Below are 14,503 nucleotides of genomic sequence, written 5' to 3' on the forward strand. Positions count from 1 at the left end.
TTCAATGTACTGTTGGATTCATTCAGCTAGTATCTTGTTGAGGAATTTTGAATCCTTATTCATCAGGCATATTGGTCTATAATTCTTCTTTTTCAGTGGAGTCTTTTTCTGGTTTTGGAATCAAGGTAATCCTGGCCTCATAGAATCAGTTTAGAAGTTTTCCTTCCATTTCTACTTTTTTGAACAGTTTCAGAAGTATAAGTATTAATTTTTCTTTAATTGTTTGGTAGAATTCCCCTGGGAAGCCATCCAGCCCTAAACTTTTGTTGGGAAATTTTTGATTACTGATTCAACGTCCTTGGGGTTATGGGTCTGTTCAGATTTTTCTATTTCTTCCTTTTGGTAATTTATGTGTTTCCAGAAATTTATCCATTTCTTCCAGATTACCTAATTTGTTGGCATATGATTGCTCATAATATTCTCTTATAATTGTTTGTATTTCTTCAGTGTTGGTTGTGATCTCTCCTCTTTCATTCATGATTTAATTTATTTGGGTCCTTTCCCTACCTCTCTCTCTCTCTTTCTCTCTCTCTCTGATAAGTCTGGCTAGGGGTTTATCAATTTTGTTAATTCTTTCAAAGAACTAGCTCCTAGTTTTGTTGATGGAGCGCATGTTAAACCACAGATTCCTGAGTGCTACTCCCAGGGATTCTGACTGAAAGGTCTATAGCGGGACCTGAGAGTTGCTTTTCTAACAAAGTCTCAAGTGATGCTGATTAGGAGTCCACACTTTGACACTTTGGATGTGGAGCTTTGGAATTTAAGACAAGAAATTTGGATTTTATTGTAGGTGAGATGGAGGGCCACTTTAATTAGCTGAAGGATATGATTTGTTTTACTTTTAAAAAAGATCCTTATTTACAGATTAGAGCTATGATATGTCCTTCTAGGTTGTTGTAAAGATTAAGTGAGATAGTGCATGTGCCTACAATTCTAACATGTAAATATGCCTTTCAGATCTTTTCACTGCTTTCTTGCCTTACTATTTTGGCCCAAGAATTTTAAATGAACTTGGAAACTCTTATGGAACTTCACATAAATTTTCTAAACACCAATATATTCCATTTCTATTGCTGCTGTGGTTAATTACTGCAAACTTAGTGGTGTAAACAACTTTATTATCTTATAGTTTTAGAAGTCAGAAGTCCAACATAGTTCTCAATGGGCTAAAATCTAGATGTTGGCAGGCCTTCATTCCTTTCTAGAGGCTCTGGAGGAACATCCATTTCCTTGCTTTTTCCAGCCTCGAAAGGCCATGGACATTCCTTGGCTATGGCCCCTTTTTATATTTTCAAAGCTATCAATAGCTGGCTGAATCCTTCTCACTCCATTTCGCTTTGACCTCTGCTTCTGCCTCCCTCTTCCACATTTAAGGACCCTTGCTATTACATTGGGCCCACCGGGATAATCCAGGATAATCTTTCTCAAAAAGTCATCTAATTAGCAGCCTTAATTCCCCTTTCCCACGTAAGGCAGATACTCATAAGTTGCTGGAAATTGGACCTGGACATCTTTGGGGGGGCCATCACTCTGCCTACCACCCCCAGCATGATGTAATTTCAGTGTGCTCTGTTGGCGCATTGGTGCTGGCTCCCATTGAGCGCCTCCCTTTCTTCCCCATTGCTGATGGCCATTTTAGTCTCAGGATAAAAGTAGCACCACTAGCAAAAAGTTCTCTGAAATTAAAATACCCCTTCATCTGTCCTGCTGCTAGATTCATAGGTTCTGAGGCTTATCTGCTCCTCACTGCATTGTTTGCCCGCTCAGTTTAATAGGAACTGTGGTGCTTTTAGTTGTTCATTTACTTAATTTGGTCTTTAAATGTTTGGGACCAGGAAAAACAAAACAAAACAAAATATATTTTCTTATTTCTCTTTCTCCTTTGGGAAAAATAAAACAACTTAAACCCCAAGCATTTGCCCAAGCATAACAAAGCTTACTTAAATCACAAAGTCCACCTCCCTGCCTGTCTCAACCTCTCTGTTGGACTGACTATGGCTGACAGTGGAGCGAGCCTCCTGCTTTCCCTAGTGAAGCAGAAAGCCGCATCTTGAATCCTGACCGTCTGTGTAAGTCAGTGATCACACCCTTGATGTTACCTTTCATTTCAATAGCTCTCTTGGCTCCATTTGCTCTGAGCAGTTTTAATTTCCTGCCAGCACAGTGGCACAATTTGCTGGCATTTTCTTTGGGATGCTTTTCATCAAGAGCCTAATGAGTGCCTGGGTTCTGGCTGATGATAAGCATGAGGCTGCCAGGGAAATGCCAAGAGGCCCCTCAGCTCTGGAAGGCATCTCCGCCTGATTTCCCACCTCCTGCTAACTGTGGGCTGAGGCACACATGTATGGGAAATTCTTCACTGCTATCACTTCTCTGACAAACTACCAAAGTGTATGCAGAAAAACCTGAAAATCACTAGGGCCCAGCTCCCTGATACTTGGTCACAAGGAGTTAAGTAGAAAACTGCCTTGGTGGAACTCACTAAATGGACTTGCTAAGGCAAACTCCTGATAATGGATATACCCAGATAACCAAGACACACTAATGGAACATGTCCAGAGATAATCAAACTTTCACTAATTAAATAAAATGTTTTCCCATATCTAAGAATTTACTATCTACATCCAAGTATTTTACCCAAAACAGGAGGTTGCTATGTTATTAGCCTAATGCAGTTATAATAATGCTTTGCACTTTCAGAAGATTATTGATTGGAGCCCATGGAGTTTTTGCCAGTTTGGAGTGTCTTTCATTTCCTGCATCCCACTCTGCAAGTCTGTCTGTATTACTCAAGTCCCATGCTTTCCCTTTAATTCATCATCTTCTTCTGTTCCTTTCCTTATACTTGGGGGCGATTCCTCCCAATCTCAAACTTCTTTGCTTTCAACTTTCTGCATATCTTTATTTTATAACCTAGATTGTTTTTTGAGGCTACAAGTCCATCTGAAGGGCTGTTACAAAGACAGTTTAGTATGTATATCATGGTCATGTATACAACAGAGGGTTAGTAATTATTCAAGAAGGAAAAGGACACATTTTACTATATCCCTATAAAGGGTATCTCTCCAACCCCACCATTTTGTCTTAGGAACAATGAATGCTGTTTACTGCTATAAAAAATTATTTTAATAACATAGAAGAAAACTTGCTATGAAAATTATTTTAAGTACTAGGTCTAAAGATTAATGGTAAATAACACTAGTACTAAGATCTTCTCCCTGACGTTGTGACTCTGAGGCCCTCTGGGTCTAAGGTAGAAAATATAGGGATTAGGTCTTGATTAGGTAAGCCAAGGACTTCCTATTGACCTCACATGTTCAAAATGCCTAGGTGATCAAAGGAGCAGTTTCAGCCTTTCTTTGTCATACCCAAAGGAGGAAACTTTCACAGCAATGATACAGACGAGACTTTGCTCAATATTTTGCTATCTCCTCTTCGCATCATGTTAAAAACTCATCTCAGGTAGGAAAAACTCATTTTCCACAAGCACTGAAAAGTGGGATCAAGGATGGCTCCTGATGTTTGTTCTTGCTCCTGCCAATCCTGGCCCATACACTATCATTTAAATAAGAGGCAAGAAAAATTCAAGACTTGCTATATCTTCTCATCACTTAAATCTGAAAGATACTTTCACAAGAAAGGGTACACACATCCCTCTTCCCCCATATTCTTGTCCATTAATCCCCAAATCACCAGGCCCAAACAAGAATGTCACCAGTCCTTCTTCACCCTGAGATAAGAACCTACCATCATGAATGCTTTTGCCCAAACAACTCTATACAAACCAAGTTATTAAGCATTCTTCTTTCCTTCTTTTCTCTCCTTCCCATTTGGCTTTCTTTTCCCTTCTACAAATATATATTGAGCACACATTAGAGATCAGCTCAAGAAACATCTTCCCAGGGAAGCCCTCCATGACTTCTTGATTTTAAATAGTATCCTTTAACTTTTTACTCAGTGTTGTGTTTCCTTTTTATTTTATTCATAGGACTTATTTTCTGATAGTTTCTATTTGTTTTCTTGCTCATGACCTATTTCTTCTGCTAGAAATACAAACTTCCTAAGAACAGGGTCTAACTCACTGTTTTACCTCAGTTCCTAGCACAGTGTCTATCACATATTAGGTTTGTAATAAATTTTTTGGAATGAATGACTGGAACCAGGTATGAGAGATATAATGTTGAAATATAAATGTCCTTAATCTTGTAATGAATGCTTTCTAGAATAAAAGAAAAAAATAATGATACAAATGCTCAAATTTTATTTAGCCAAGTTCTAGGAAGGAAAAGGTGGAGGATGCTGTGAGTGAGCATAACAGTTGCTATTTTACAGTAGGCTAGAAGGGTCAGGAAAGAGATCTTTAAGGAACTGTCTTTTAAGCTGAACTTGAAAGATGAATATGAGTTGATTTTAAGTCCAAAGACAATGCACGAAGTAACCGCTTGAGCTAAAGCCGACCCAAATATGAGTTGATTAAGCAAAAAGAAGGCATAAGAGCCAGAGGGAAATATTTCATAGTTCCAGTGCATAGAAAGAGGAGTTTTATTTAGAGCATTCTTTAAAATCATCTGCCTATTAAAATTTAAGTATTAGAACTGTGCTGTTAATTAGAAACCCACAATATTTAAAGAAATATCTACAGAGACAACAGAATAGTGGTGAGTGGTATTCTTGAGAACATCTACTATATTATGACAAACTAGATGCCATTTAGTGAGACATGAAATTGAACGTTATGACTGAGATATCTGCTCATTCTTTAATTCACTTCAAGAAACACATATTGAACACCTACTAGGAATCAGTCATTGAATTAGCTTTTTGGAAGACAAAAAATTAATAGCTCAAATGTTTGTTCTCAAAAAGTTTATAATCTGGTAAGGGGCAGAGTGTTTCAATATGCAGTGGTAAATACAGAGATAGAGATGCACATATGGTGTAATAAAACATAAGAAAGGACATGTATGCTAGCCTGGAACATCAGGGAAGACTTTCAGGAAGAGAGGATCTGTAAACTGAGTTTTGAAAGCTAAGTAGTGATCAGAAATTGAGAGTGGAGTGGGTTAGGGAGAATGGGAGGTGGAGAGGACTGTATGAGGAAAGGCTTGGAAACATGGAATAACATGATATACATGGGGAAGAATGAGTATCTTTGTATTACTATCATGTGGATAGATACTGTCTCACAGGGTAATTGTGCACATATGATAAGTTAATGCATATGAATTATTTAGAATATGCCTGGTACCGAGTGAACCCCCACTGAATGTTAGTGATGTAGTGGATGTAATGATGATTGCAGCATGTGGGGTCATTCACATGACAGGAATGACTAGATATGAGGTCTGAGAGGTAGGAAGGGCACAGGGCATGGGCACAGGGTATGCCATGATGACACACTGGAACTTTTTAAATAGGTAATTGTGTACCAGTGAAAGATGTTAAGCTGGGGAATGCTATGAATTCCTATTTACACCTTAATACTTCTTCAAAACCACAGCTAGAAAATGGAATCAAAGAAGCTAAAGACAAAAAAAAGAAAAAAAAGAAAGAGTAGTTATGAAGCTATTAAAATGGATCAGGAGAAAGATAAGGTTATGAACTGAAACAGTGACAGTAAAAATTAAAAAAAAAAAGGATGGATTAAATGTACTTGTGAGGTAAAATCATGAGAACTTTTGATTGAATGGATATGGGGAAAGAGAGATTGAGGGAGAAAAAGTCATCAAGCATCAATCCAGATCTCTGACTTCAGTGACTAAGTGGATGGTAATGCCATTAAATGATTGAATGAATAAGAGATATGGTAGGAGAAACTGATGAGGACAAAAAAGATATTAAATTCAGTTTTGGACTTGTTGAGTTTTACATACTCCTCAGATATCCAAATAAAAAGATCCAGCATGTCAGTTGGTGTGGTGATTTGAGAACATGGTCACAAATTCCGACACTTGTCCATGACTGAGGGAGACAACCCTGTTATAGTAAAGAGACTTGCAAATTTGTGCTAAGTTTTAAAATATTGTTTTACATATTTGCATGCTACTATACAAATTAGAAAATGGTTTTAAATTACTTTTTAAATATTTTGATTAGTGATTTTCAAAACCTCCTTAATCTTGCTTCAGTCTGGAGGTTTTAAAATAAATGGTATTACTTGTTTCATAAATAAGAAATATAAATACAACAAAATGACACATTTTTTGTTTTGTTTTAAAGATTATTTATTTGAGAGAGAGAGAGAGAGAGAATGAGCAGGGGAAGGGGCAAAGGAGCTCCCAATGAGCGTGGAGCCTGACATAAGGCTTGATCTCATGGCCCCTGAGATCAGAACCTGAGCCAAAACCAAGAGTTGGATGCTTGACTGACTGAGCCACCCAGGCACCCCCATAACAACACATGGTTTTATATATTCCAGGTTTGTCTGGTGGTGTTTGGCAGGGATATAAATTCTTCATTAGAGAGTTTATAGAGGATGCCCATCATTCTAATATGTCAATATGTCACATTTCTTATTCTACACTAAAATATGTAAATTAGGAAAGACTAAAATTTGGGACTTATGTGAAGCTTGACTGAAACTTTGCCATGCAGCTAATAATAATGGATACCATTATTTTTACTGAGAATCTGTTATGTTCCAGACATTTAGATCTTATCCCAAACCTTCAGCAGAATTCTATAAAGTGGTTATTAATTTACTCATTTTAAATCTGAAGATTAAGGCTTGGAGAGGTTAAATAACTTGCCAAAAGTCAGTATATAATAAGGATGGAAACTGAACTAAGATCTGATTCTCAAGTGAGGTGATAAGAGCGCAAACTCTGCAATAAGACAGAACTCTGTTTGGTACCAGCTCTCCACTTAAGAGCTGTGTGGTTTGGGCAAGTGTGACTTGGCAGATTGAAGTCTCAAACTTTTAATCTGTAATAGAAAGGTAATACCGAGTTAAAGGGTTAGCTTGATTATTTAATTATATATACATATATATGAATGTGTAATAGGCATGTAATGAATGTAAGTTCTCTTCTACTATCCATTTTAATGTATGTGGCTTTTGTTTTTTCTTAGTTTCAAATTTTTATTTAAATTCTAGTTAACATACAGTGCAATATTGGTTTTAGGAGTAGAATTCAGTGTGTGTGGCTTTTTACATAGTTATTAAGTTTCAAAAATATTTTACTGTGTGTAAATGTGTTACTCCCCTATAAAAATGAAAGTTCTGATCATTCTAATGAGAGTTCATGCCATTCTATTTATTTTTTAAAAGAGAAACTAAACATGTAGAACGTAACCAGTACACACAAAATTGCACATAGATTTTGAAATACCATCTAAATCTTTCATTTATTCCTTCTTCTACCCCAGACCTAATTCACTCTAGCACACTAAACTAAGATTCACTAAACTAAGTAATTAAACTCCCAATAGGTAAGAATTCAATATAGAAGAAGTTTCGGAATTTATAATCCATTCATGAAGATTTATCAAAAAATTTAATGAATCCACCTCTTCTTCCTTCAACTCCTCCCCCACTCTTATCTTTTAGTTATTTTTTACTGGTTGAAAACTGTAGAAACTCACAACTGTAAGACTTTATTACTTTTAGAGAATACACTATAGTACATTTACTATAAATAATTCACACCATACTACACTTGTCAAAAGGAATGAACAAAGTATATATCATGGTACAGGAGCCTTGATTTTTATTGTTTTTGCTCACTTACTCACTAATTCTCCAACTGCAGCTCCCTGTCACTGTGAATTACAGTCGTTATGATGTATACAAATATTGTATTCTGCATAATTAGATATCAGTATAGGAGCCTCTGTAAATTACTTTAACTGGTGTCAGTACTGAAGCAAATAAGAAGTTTTTAGTTCTGTTTCTAGTTTGGGTTATTTTCTGACCCTAAACAGCCTGACATAAAGAAATGCTTTTCTTTGTGAAAGGCAGCCTTTTCAAATCCAACTGCCAGACACACTATTGAGCTATGTGTTCAATTCTAATTGGCTGAGATCTTTTCAATTCGGCAGTTTCATCTTTAATGCAATGGACGTAAGATTATATGTAGGTCTTTTCAGTGGGTTTTCCATACTGGTGATTAGGGCAGAGGATTTGAACATAAGCAGGCTGCTGGCTATTTCTTCTGGCCAATTTAAATTGATTCATACAAGTCCTTCATACCCCAGGGAAAGGGCAGAACAAATCCAAGTGAGTGAGACAGCTATCACTACTCTCAGATGGAATAGTAGAAAACAAGGCGGCGGGGAGGGCGGGGGGTAGCCAACTAGAGGAGGGGAAACACTCTAAATACTGTAAAATTAGAGCTCTGAGTAGTCTTGCAGGGAAATATTGAAACTTAACCTGTAGGTTTCTGTGTAGTATCAAGGTCACAAGGAAAATTATTTCCAAGATTGATTTTGATATCTTTAGGTTAAAAGGGCTATGTAAATGGAAACTGTTCTTCATATTTGATCCTGCAGGGAGCCATGGTGAGTAAACTCTTTTCTGAGTTTCCAAAAGGAAGTTGATAACTCTTACAAAACTCTAAAGCACTCCTGAACTGAATGTGCTATATCAGAATAGCAGAGGGTAAGCTAAAAACTTTGTGTCAGGTGAAAAATTTGTCTTAGAAGAACAGAGACGGGTGCTATTGAGAAAAACTCCCAGTTTTCTATTAAGAGGGTAAACAAAAAAAGCAAGCAAGCAAGCAAGCAAGCTGGTAGACTAGGATGAGCTATTTAAATTTGGGACATCCAAAAGTAGTCCTTTTTAAACAGACAGACCCTGGCTATGAAGCTTCCTTCTGGTTTATCTCTCCAAGGAGAGAACAAGGTATGGGGTAAACCATGATGGGACCATTTCTACAACATCTCTATCCTATAAAGAAGGAACTTCAAATGAAGTGTTCCCTCAACTCCATCTCCAAGTTGCTCAGGAAAATGCTTAGTATGCCACATCAGTTAATTTGTGGATTCCCTCTCTGAGGGAGAAAGGAAAGCATTTCTTTATTCAAAGAAAACAGGGACAGTGCACTGTTGACAATATTTTGACGAGGCCATTTCAATCTCCCCTGAACACAGGAAAACAATGCAACATTTTTCTAGCAAGAGAAAATAGCAACAATTTCATTTTATTGGTTTTGACTTGTTCTGCTCTAGAACATATGCAAAGCATCCATCTGTCTCTTGAGTACTAACATTCAATTTGTTAAAATTCATAGTAATAATGAAATACAACACTGATGCCTAGCACATTAGTTGAAATAAGGGTGACAAGTATGGCAGATGTTGCAGAGACCAGTGGGTAAATCCCCTAAGCTAAAAGATTTTTGTTGTTGTCATTTGATAGGAAATCTTAGGAACTTACACAATGATTCATTGTTTCTTAAAGTGTGGAATTCCACAAAAATAAAACTAAAGCCAGTTTTAAACTATCACTCTCAGTCAACTAAAAACAAACAAAGCCAACCCCTGTGAAGAGCAGCTATATCTGAGCTGTCTTCTGGAAGACTAATGCTTTGTAAACAATCTTCTCTGAGACTCAAGTTTCTTGAGAGACACTATCTGAGAATCACTTGAATAAATGCAATTTGATGAGTAAGTAGAACTTAGTAAGCCCTCCTGAGGCTTCAGAATATATAAGATTCTTCAACTGATACTCAAATACAGGACTACCTGGAATTTATTTTATACAGATTGGAAGGTCCTTATACCTAACAGAAATGCATCCAGATATTCATCAAAAGTCATGTACGTTAATGTTAATAGCAAAAGTATTCTTAATAGTCCCCAGCTGAAAATTATCCAAATGCCCCTAAACAGTAGAATGAATAGTGATATAATAACAAAACATTATACTACACAAGAATGAACAATATACAACTACCTGAAATAACATGAGTGAATCTCACAAATTGTTGGTCAAAAGAAGCCAGACTCAAAAATGTATAGACCATAACATTCCACTTGTATAAAGTAGAGAGAGAGGCAAAGCTAATTTGTACTCCAAGAAGGCAGTGGTACCCTCTCTGGGGTATGACTGGAAGAGAATGTAAGTGGGGCTTTCGGGTGCTGGCCATATTCAATTTCTTCATCTGAACTGGATGTTGGATGTGAGTTCAGTTTGTGACAATTCATCGAGCTATAATGTGCAAACGTGTGTGCAAGCACATGTGTATTTACACAATACTCAAAGAAAAGCATAAAACATAATAGGGCTACATCTAACTCATTCCTTACTTTACCATGTCTGTTCACGTGTCTCTACTAAAGTAAGTCCTATAATCATTTATTCACTAACAATCTTCAGATCTATATTTTTCTTTCTCTCTATGTGTTTACAACTCCCCATTTCTAGCTATCAAATTCCATCTCTTTTTTAATTGATAGAATTTCATGTCCCACTTCAGGCAGAAAACTTTTAGATCAAATTGGTAGCCTAAGAAATCTTCCACACTTTTTTAGCACGGACATCTAAGATTCTAGCATTTAAACAGAACACTTCTTTAAGTACTTTAAACATCCTAATAAGAGAGCAAAAGACAGGCAGCAGAGTTTGATATATTTTACAGTATTTAGTTGTAACCCTCTGATTTCAATGACAATGTTTACTATTCCATTTCACCTGAAAATTTAAACTCCATAGGAGCTTATGCGTATATGTAGAGCTCGCTGGTGAGGTACACTATATCTTAAAACAATGATGAAGGTTCTATTTCACCTTTGATTATTCCTAGTTTCCTCTCCCTTAAAATGTAGAGCTCATTATTGATCATCTTTATTTCTGAACTACTACTATTACCACTGTTATCAGTACTGAACTACCAATTATTAGTACTTACTATGTGCCAGCCAGTGTTGTAATCAATGTGCATATATTATCTCATTTAATCTTTACAATTTTGTAAGTAGGAGTTGTGATTATTCTCATTCTTTCAGAAGAAACTGAAATTCAGTAAGGATAGATGATCAAAGATCAAAGAACACAGCTTGATTTAAACCCAGGTGTTCTCATATCAAAGCCCAAAGTTTCATCACTTTGAGCTCAAGTAAGTTTACACATATGCACTAATCATTGGTTCCCTTACTTTTTCTAGTTCAGGCATTGTTAGCAAGGTTAGATGTAACAGATATTTTCCTTTCTTTGTATTTATTTCATTAAAATAATTTGAATCCACGTAAAAATTCCCCTATATAAGAGATAAAGTCTAGCTCTATGTCTACTCTAAGAAAGTGACTATTATTACATATTATAATTTTGTTTCTCTAATACCTAGGACTATTATAGCTCATTCTCTTTTCAAAGCACCAGTATCAAGAATGCGTTTAGGTCATCTGCAGCCCCGGAGTTGCCTTCCCTAGTGATGGTCTATTGGACTCCTTGATCAAGTTCCCAAAGACTCAAATATAATCTACAGAGGAAATGGGGGTGTACAAGTCATACAAGTAAAAGAATTATTGATGCATTGACATAATCTATGCACACAGTTCAATGCATCACTATAGAGAGGCAATGATGAAAAATATACCTTTTTCATAAGCCCACATCAAACATGTCTGCTCATCTTTTTCACCACTAGACCTGCTGGGATCACAAGCTACCAGATTCATATCAGCTCCATTATCCAGTAAGAATTGAACTAGGCGAATGTGACCATGGTAGCAAGCAGAGTGCAATCCTATAATAGAATGAAAGTATGAAAGGAGAAAAGAGGAAAACTGAACCCCAATTTTCGAGACAGTTATCACCATATCATAAAATTGTTGCCAGAGATACAAAGCAAAGATAGATTTCTTTGATAAAGAATTAATTCTATTATTGAGCAAACACAACATACTTTAAACAAAAGATGTATCCTATTCTAGTTGATCTTCTAGATAGATTGCCTTATGTTTAGCTCAATTTTCAGTATTTCTACATGAACTGAAATTACCAAGAACAAATGTTGGCATCTTTGTACAAGAACGAAGACCCCAAACAAGTGTTTTTCTTGAGCAGCAAACCAAGGACAGGGCAGTGTTATCAGTCTGTACCTGGTATGGGCCATAATATGCGTCAACTATAGGTAATTTACCACAACAATGAAACTGACCAAAAGTCAGTCTGCTTTTTATTGTCACCATACACCATCAATTCTAAATGATGTCATTGATAAAACATCCCTCCTCATTAGGGTTGACCACTCCCTCTTTTCCCTTCCCTCTGAGCACACCAATGTTCTTGAGCACTGATATGCATCAAAAACTGGTGATGTTTCACCAAAGTCTTACCTGTGTGCCCATCCCTTCCTTGGTGGTTGATGCTTATGACATTTTGATCAAGAAGGAATTTAACCAGGTCAATACTCTTACCATAGGTACAAGCACTGCAAAAATACAACAAAAGGAAAAGACTTCTGTTATGAGTTGAATTGTGTGCCCCACAAATTAATATGTTGAAGCCCTCTTATAACTTCACAATATGACTATATTTAAAGGGGTACAATTTAAAGAGGTATTTAAATTAAACTGGAATCATTAGGATGGGCCTTATTCCAGTATGACTACTATTCTTATAAGAATAGTAGATTAGTACACAGATGACACAGACAGAGAGACAATCATGTGAAGACACAAGGAAAATGTGGCTATTTACAAGCCCAGGAGAGAGGCCTCAGAAGAAACCAAATCTGCTGACATCAAGATCTTGGACTTCCAGTCTCCAGAACTGTGAGAAAACAAATTTCTGGTGTTCAAGCCACCCAGTCTGTTGTATTTTGTTATGGCAACCCTAAAAAGTACAGCTCTGATTCATACAGGCTATTCCAGATGCTAGTGTGTATATGAGAGCACTAAAAAGACAAAGAAGGGAGAAGGAGGAAATGAGAGAGGAGAAGGAAGTGATAAAAAACAAGCACATATAGCAATATAATCCTGAAATTCCCAAATCTGGGCTTTCAAGATAAGAAGTTGTATAAAATTTCTAGTATCTTATTATTAAATATTTCCCATGATATTCTTTTTCATAAAAGGAGGAAAAATATTGCAAGACTTTCATGCATTTTTAGCTACAAGACCTAGGCATTCTGCAGGACAACTGAATGCGGGAACCCAGAAGTGTCCTGAGAGACTTAGGTGACAACCTGGACTTGTGATTGGCATCTGAAGTGGCAGGGGGCAGTCCTGTGGGACTGAGCCCTTAGCCTGTGGGATCTAACATTAACTCCAGGTAGATGGTATCAGAATTGAATTGAATCGTAGGACACATACTTGGGGTCTGCAGAAAATTGGAGAATTGTTTGGTGTGGGAAAAACTCACAAATGATTGGTGTCATGTATTTCAGAAGTGAAGTATTGGATTTTGTAGAACACTACAGAAAAACAGCGTGTTTTTCTTTCCAAACTTGGTTCATTGGGTCTTAATATTTCCATTTCCTGGGATGACCTTGCCAATGCTTTTTCTTTAATGAAATGTCATTATTTTCCTTAAAGAAATATTATTCATCTAGCTGAACTGTTGTTCCATCGATGAAGTCTTATGGACCAAAGGCTGAGTTCACTGCTATCTCTACTCTTTTTTTGTCATTTCAGACTTATGGCACTTATCATATTGTGTTATGATAATGGATACATCTCTGATTACCTTGATACCTTACAACAGAGTTCCTATAAGGAGGGAAGGGATGGTGTCATCTTAATGTTCCTACCACTGCCAACACAAGGCAAGTCCTTAATAAGTCATTCTTGAATAATTGAGTGAATAGAAAGCCACCACTTAGTGCAAAAGATCATATCACCATTAATTATTTGCGTTGTAAGTAGGACCCATAACACTTAATGTTCCATTGTCTGAACTGCCTCATTGATTCTTTTCAAAGCAACCATTTACAAGAATTGATGAGTTCTGAATATATATATGCATGGGTGTATATATGTGTGTATATATGTGTACGTGTATATATACATATGAAAACAATAACAGAAATGTATCGAATGCTTTCTATTGAGTGCAAGGCACTGTGACTTTTACATAGAAAAATTTCAGAACCAGAGTAAACTCATGTAAAAGGAGAGTTTCTTTTATAAATATGTGCTTAAAATGAATAGAAAAAAATATTAATATGTTATTCCTAGTAGCCACAGGCTTATACAAAATAAAATGATTGGATACATACTTTTAACTCACTCCACTAAACTTGTCATATAGACTCTTCTGAAGGTGACAATCATCCTTTGATTATAGTTTGTTCCAATTAATGTGCACAGAGTAGCAAAATGATTTGAAAACTAGCCTGAGGTATCAGCTTTAACAAGCATGACCTAATGGGGAAAGAGGACACCAGTAACCATATATATCAGTTCTGCCAATTTTCCTTTTGGGGAGAAATTCCACTGACCCATTTTGACTGAAAGCATGATCTAAAGAGTTTTTGCATCTATTCTGTTACAGAGCATGTAGAACACAGACAAAATATTTTGGCACTAGAACATGAAGATATATAAAAAGCACAGAATT

The 14,503-nt window shown here is 36.4% G+C and overlaps 1 protein-coding gene across 1 annotated transcript in view; it reads right to left on the reverse strand.

Annotated features, from left to right (window-relative positions):
* The window catches only part of TNNI3K (TNNI3 interacting kinase), a 306,502-nt gene that overhangs the window by 167,732 nt on the left and 124,267 nt on the right, over positions 1-14,503 (reverse strand). The window contains exons 10-11 of the mRNA XM_045897407.1: positions 12,280-12,374; positions 11,538-11,687 (exon numbers count right to left, since the gene is read on the reverse strand). Of these exons, the coding sequence (XP_045753363.1) occupies positions 11,538-11,687; positions 12,280-12,374 (245 nt within the window). The remainder of the gene's footprint in view (positions 1-11,537; positions 11,688-12,279; positions 12,375-14,503) is intronic.

Source organism: Mirounga angustirostris, unplaced genomic scaffold, assembly GCF_029215605.1.
Source record: "Mirounga angustirostris isolate CCGP_5_RB_7025 unplaced genomic scaffold, mMirAng1.0.hap1 SCAF_4, whole genome shotgun sequence".
Taxonomy (NCBI): domain Eukaryota; kingdom Metazoa; phylum Chordata; class Mammalia; order Carnivora; family Phocidae; genus Mirounga; species Mirounga angustirostris.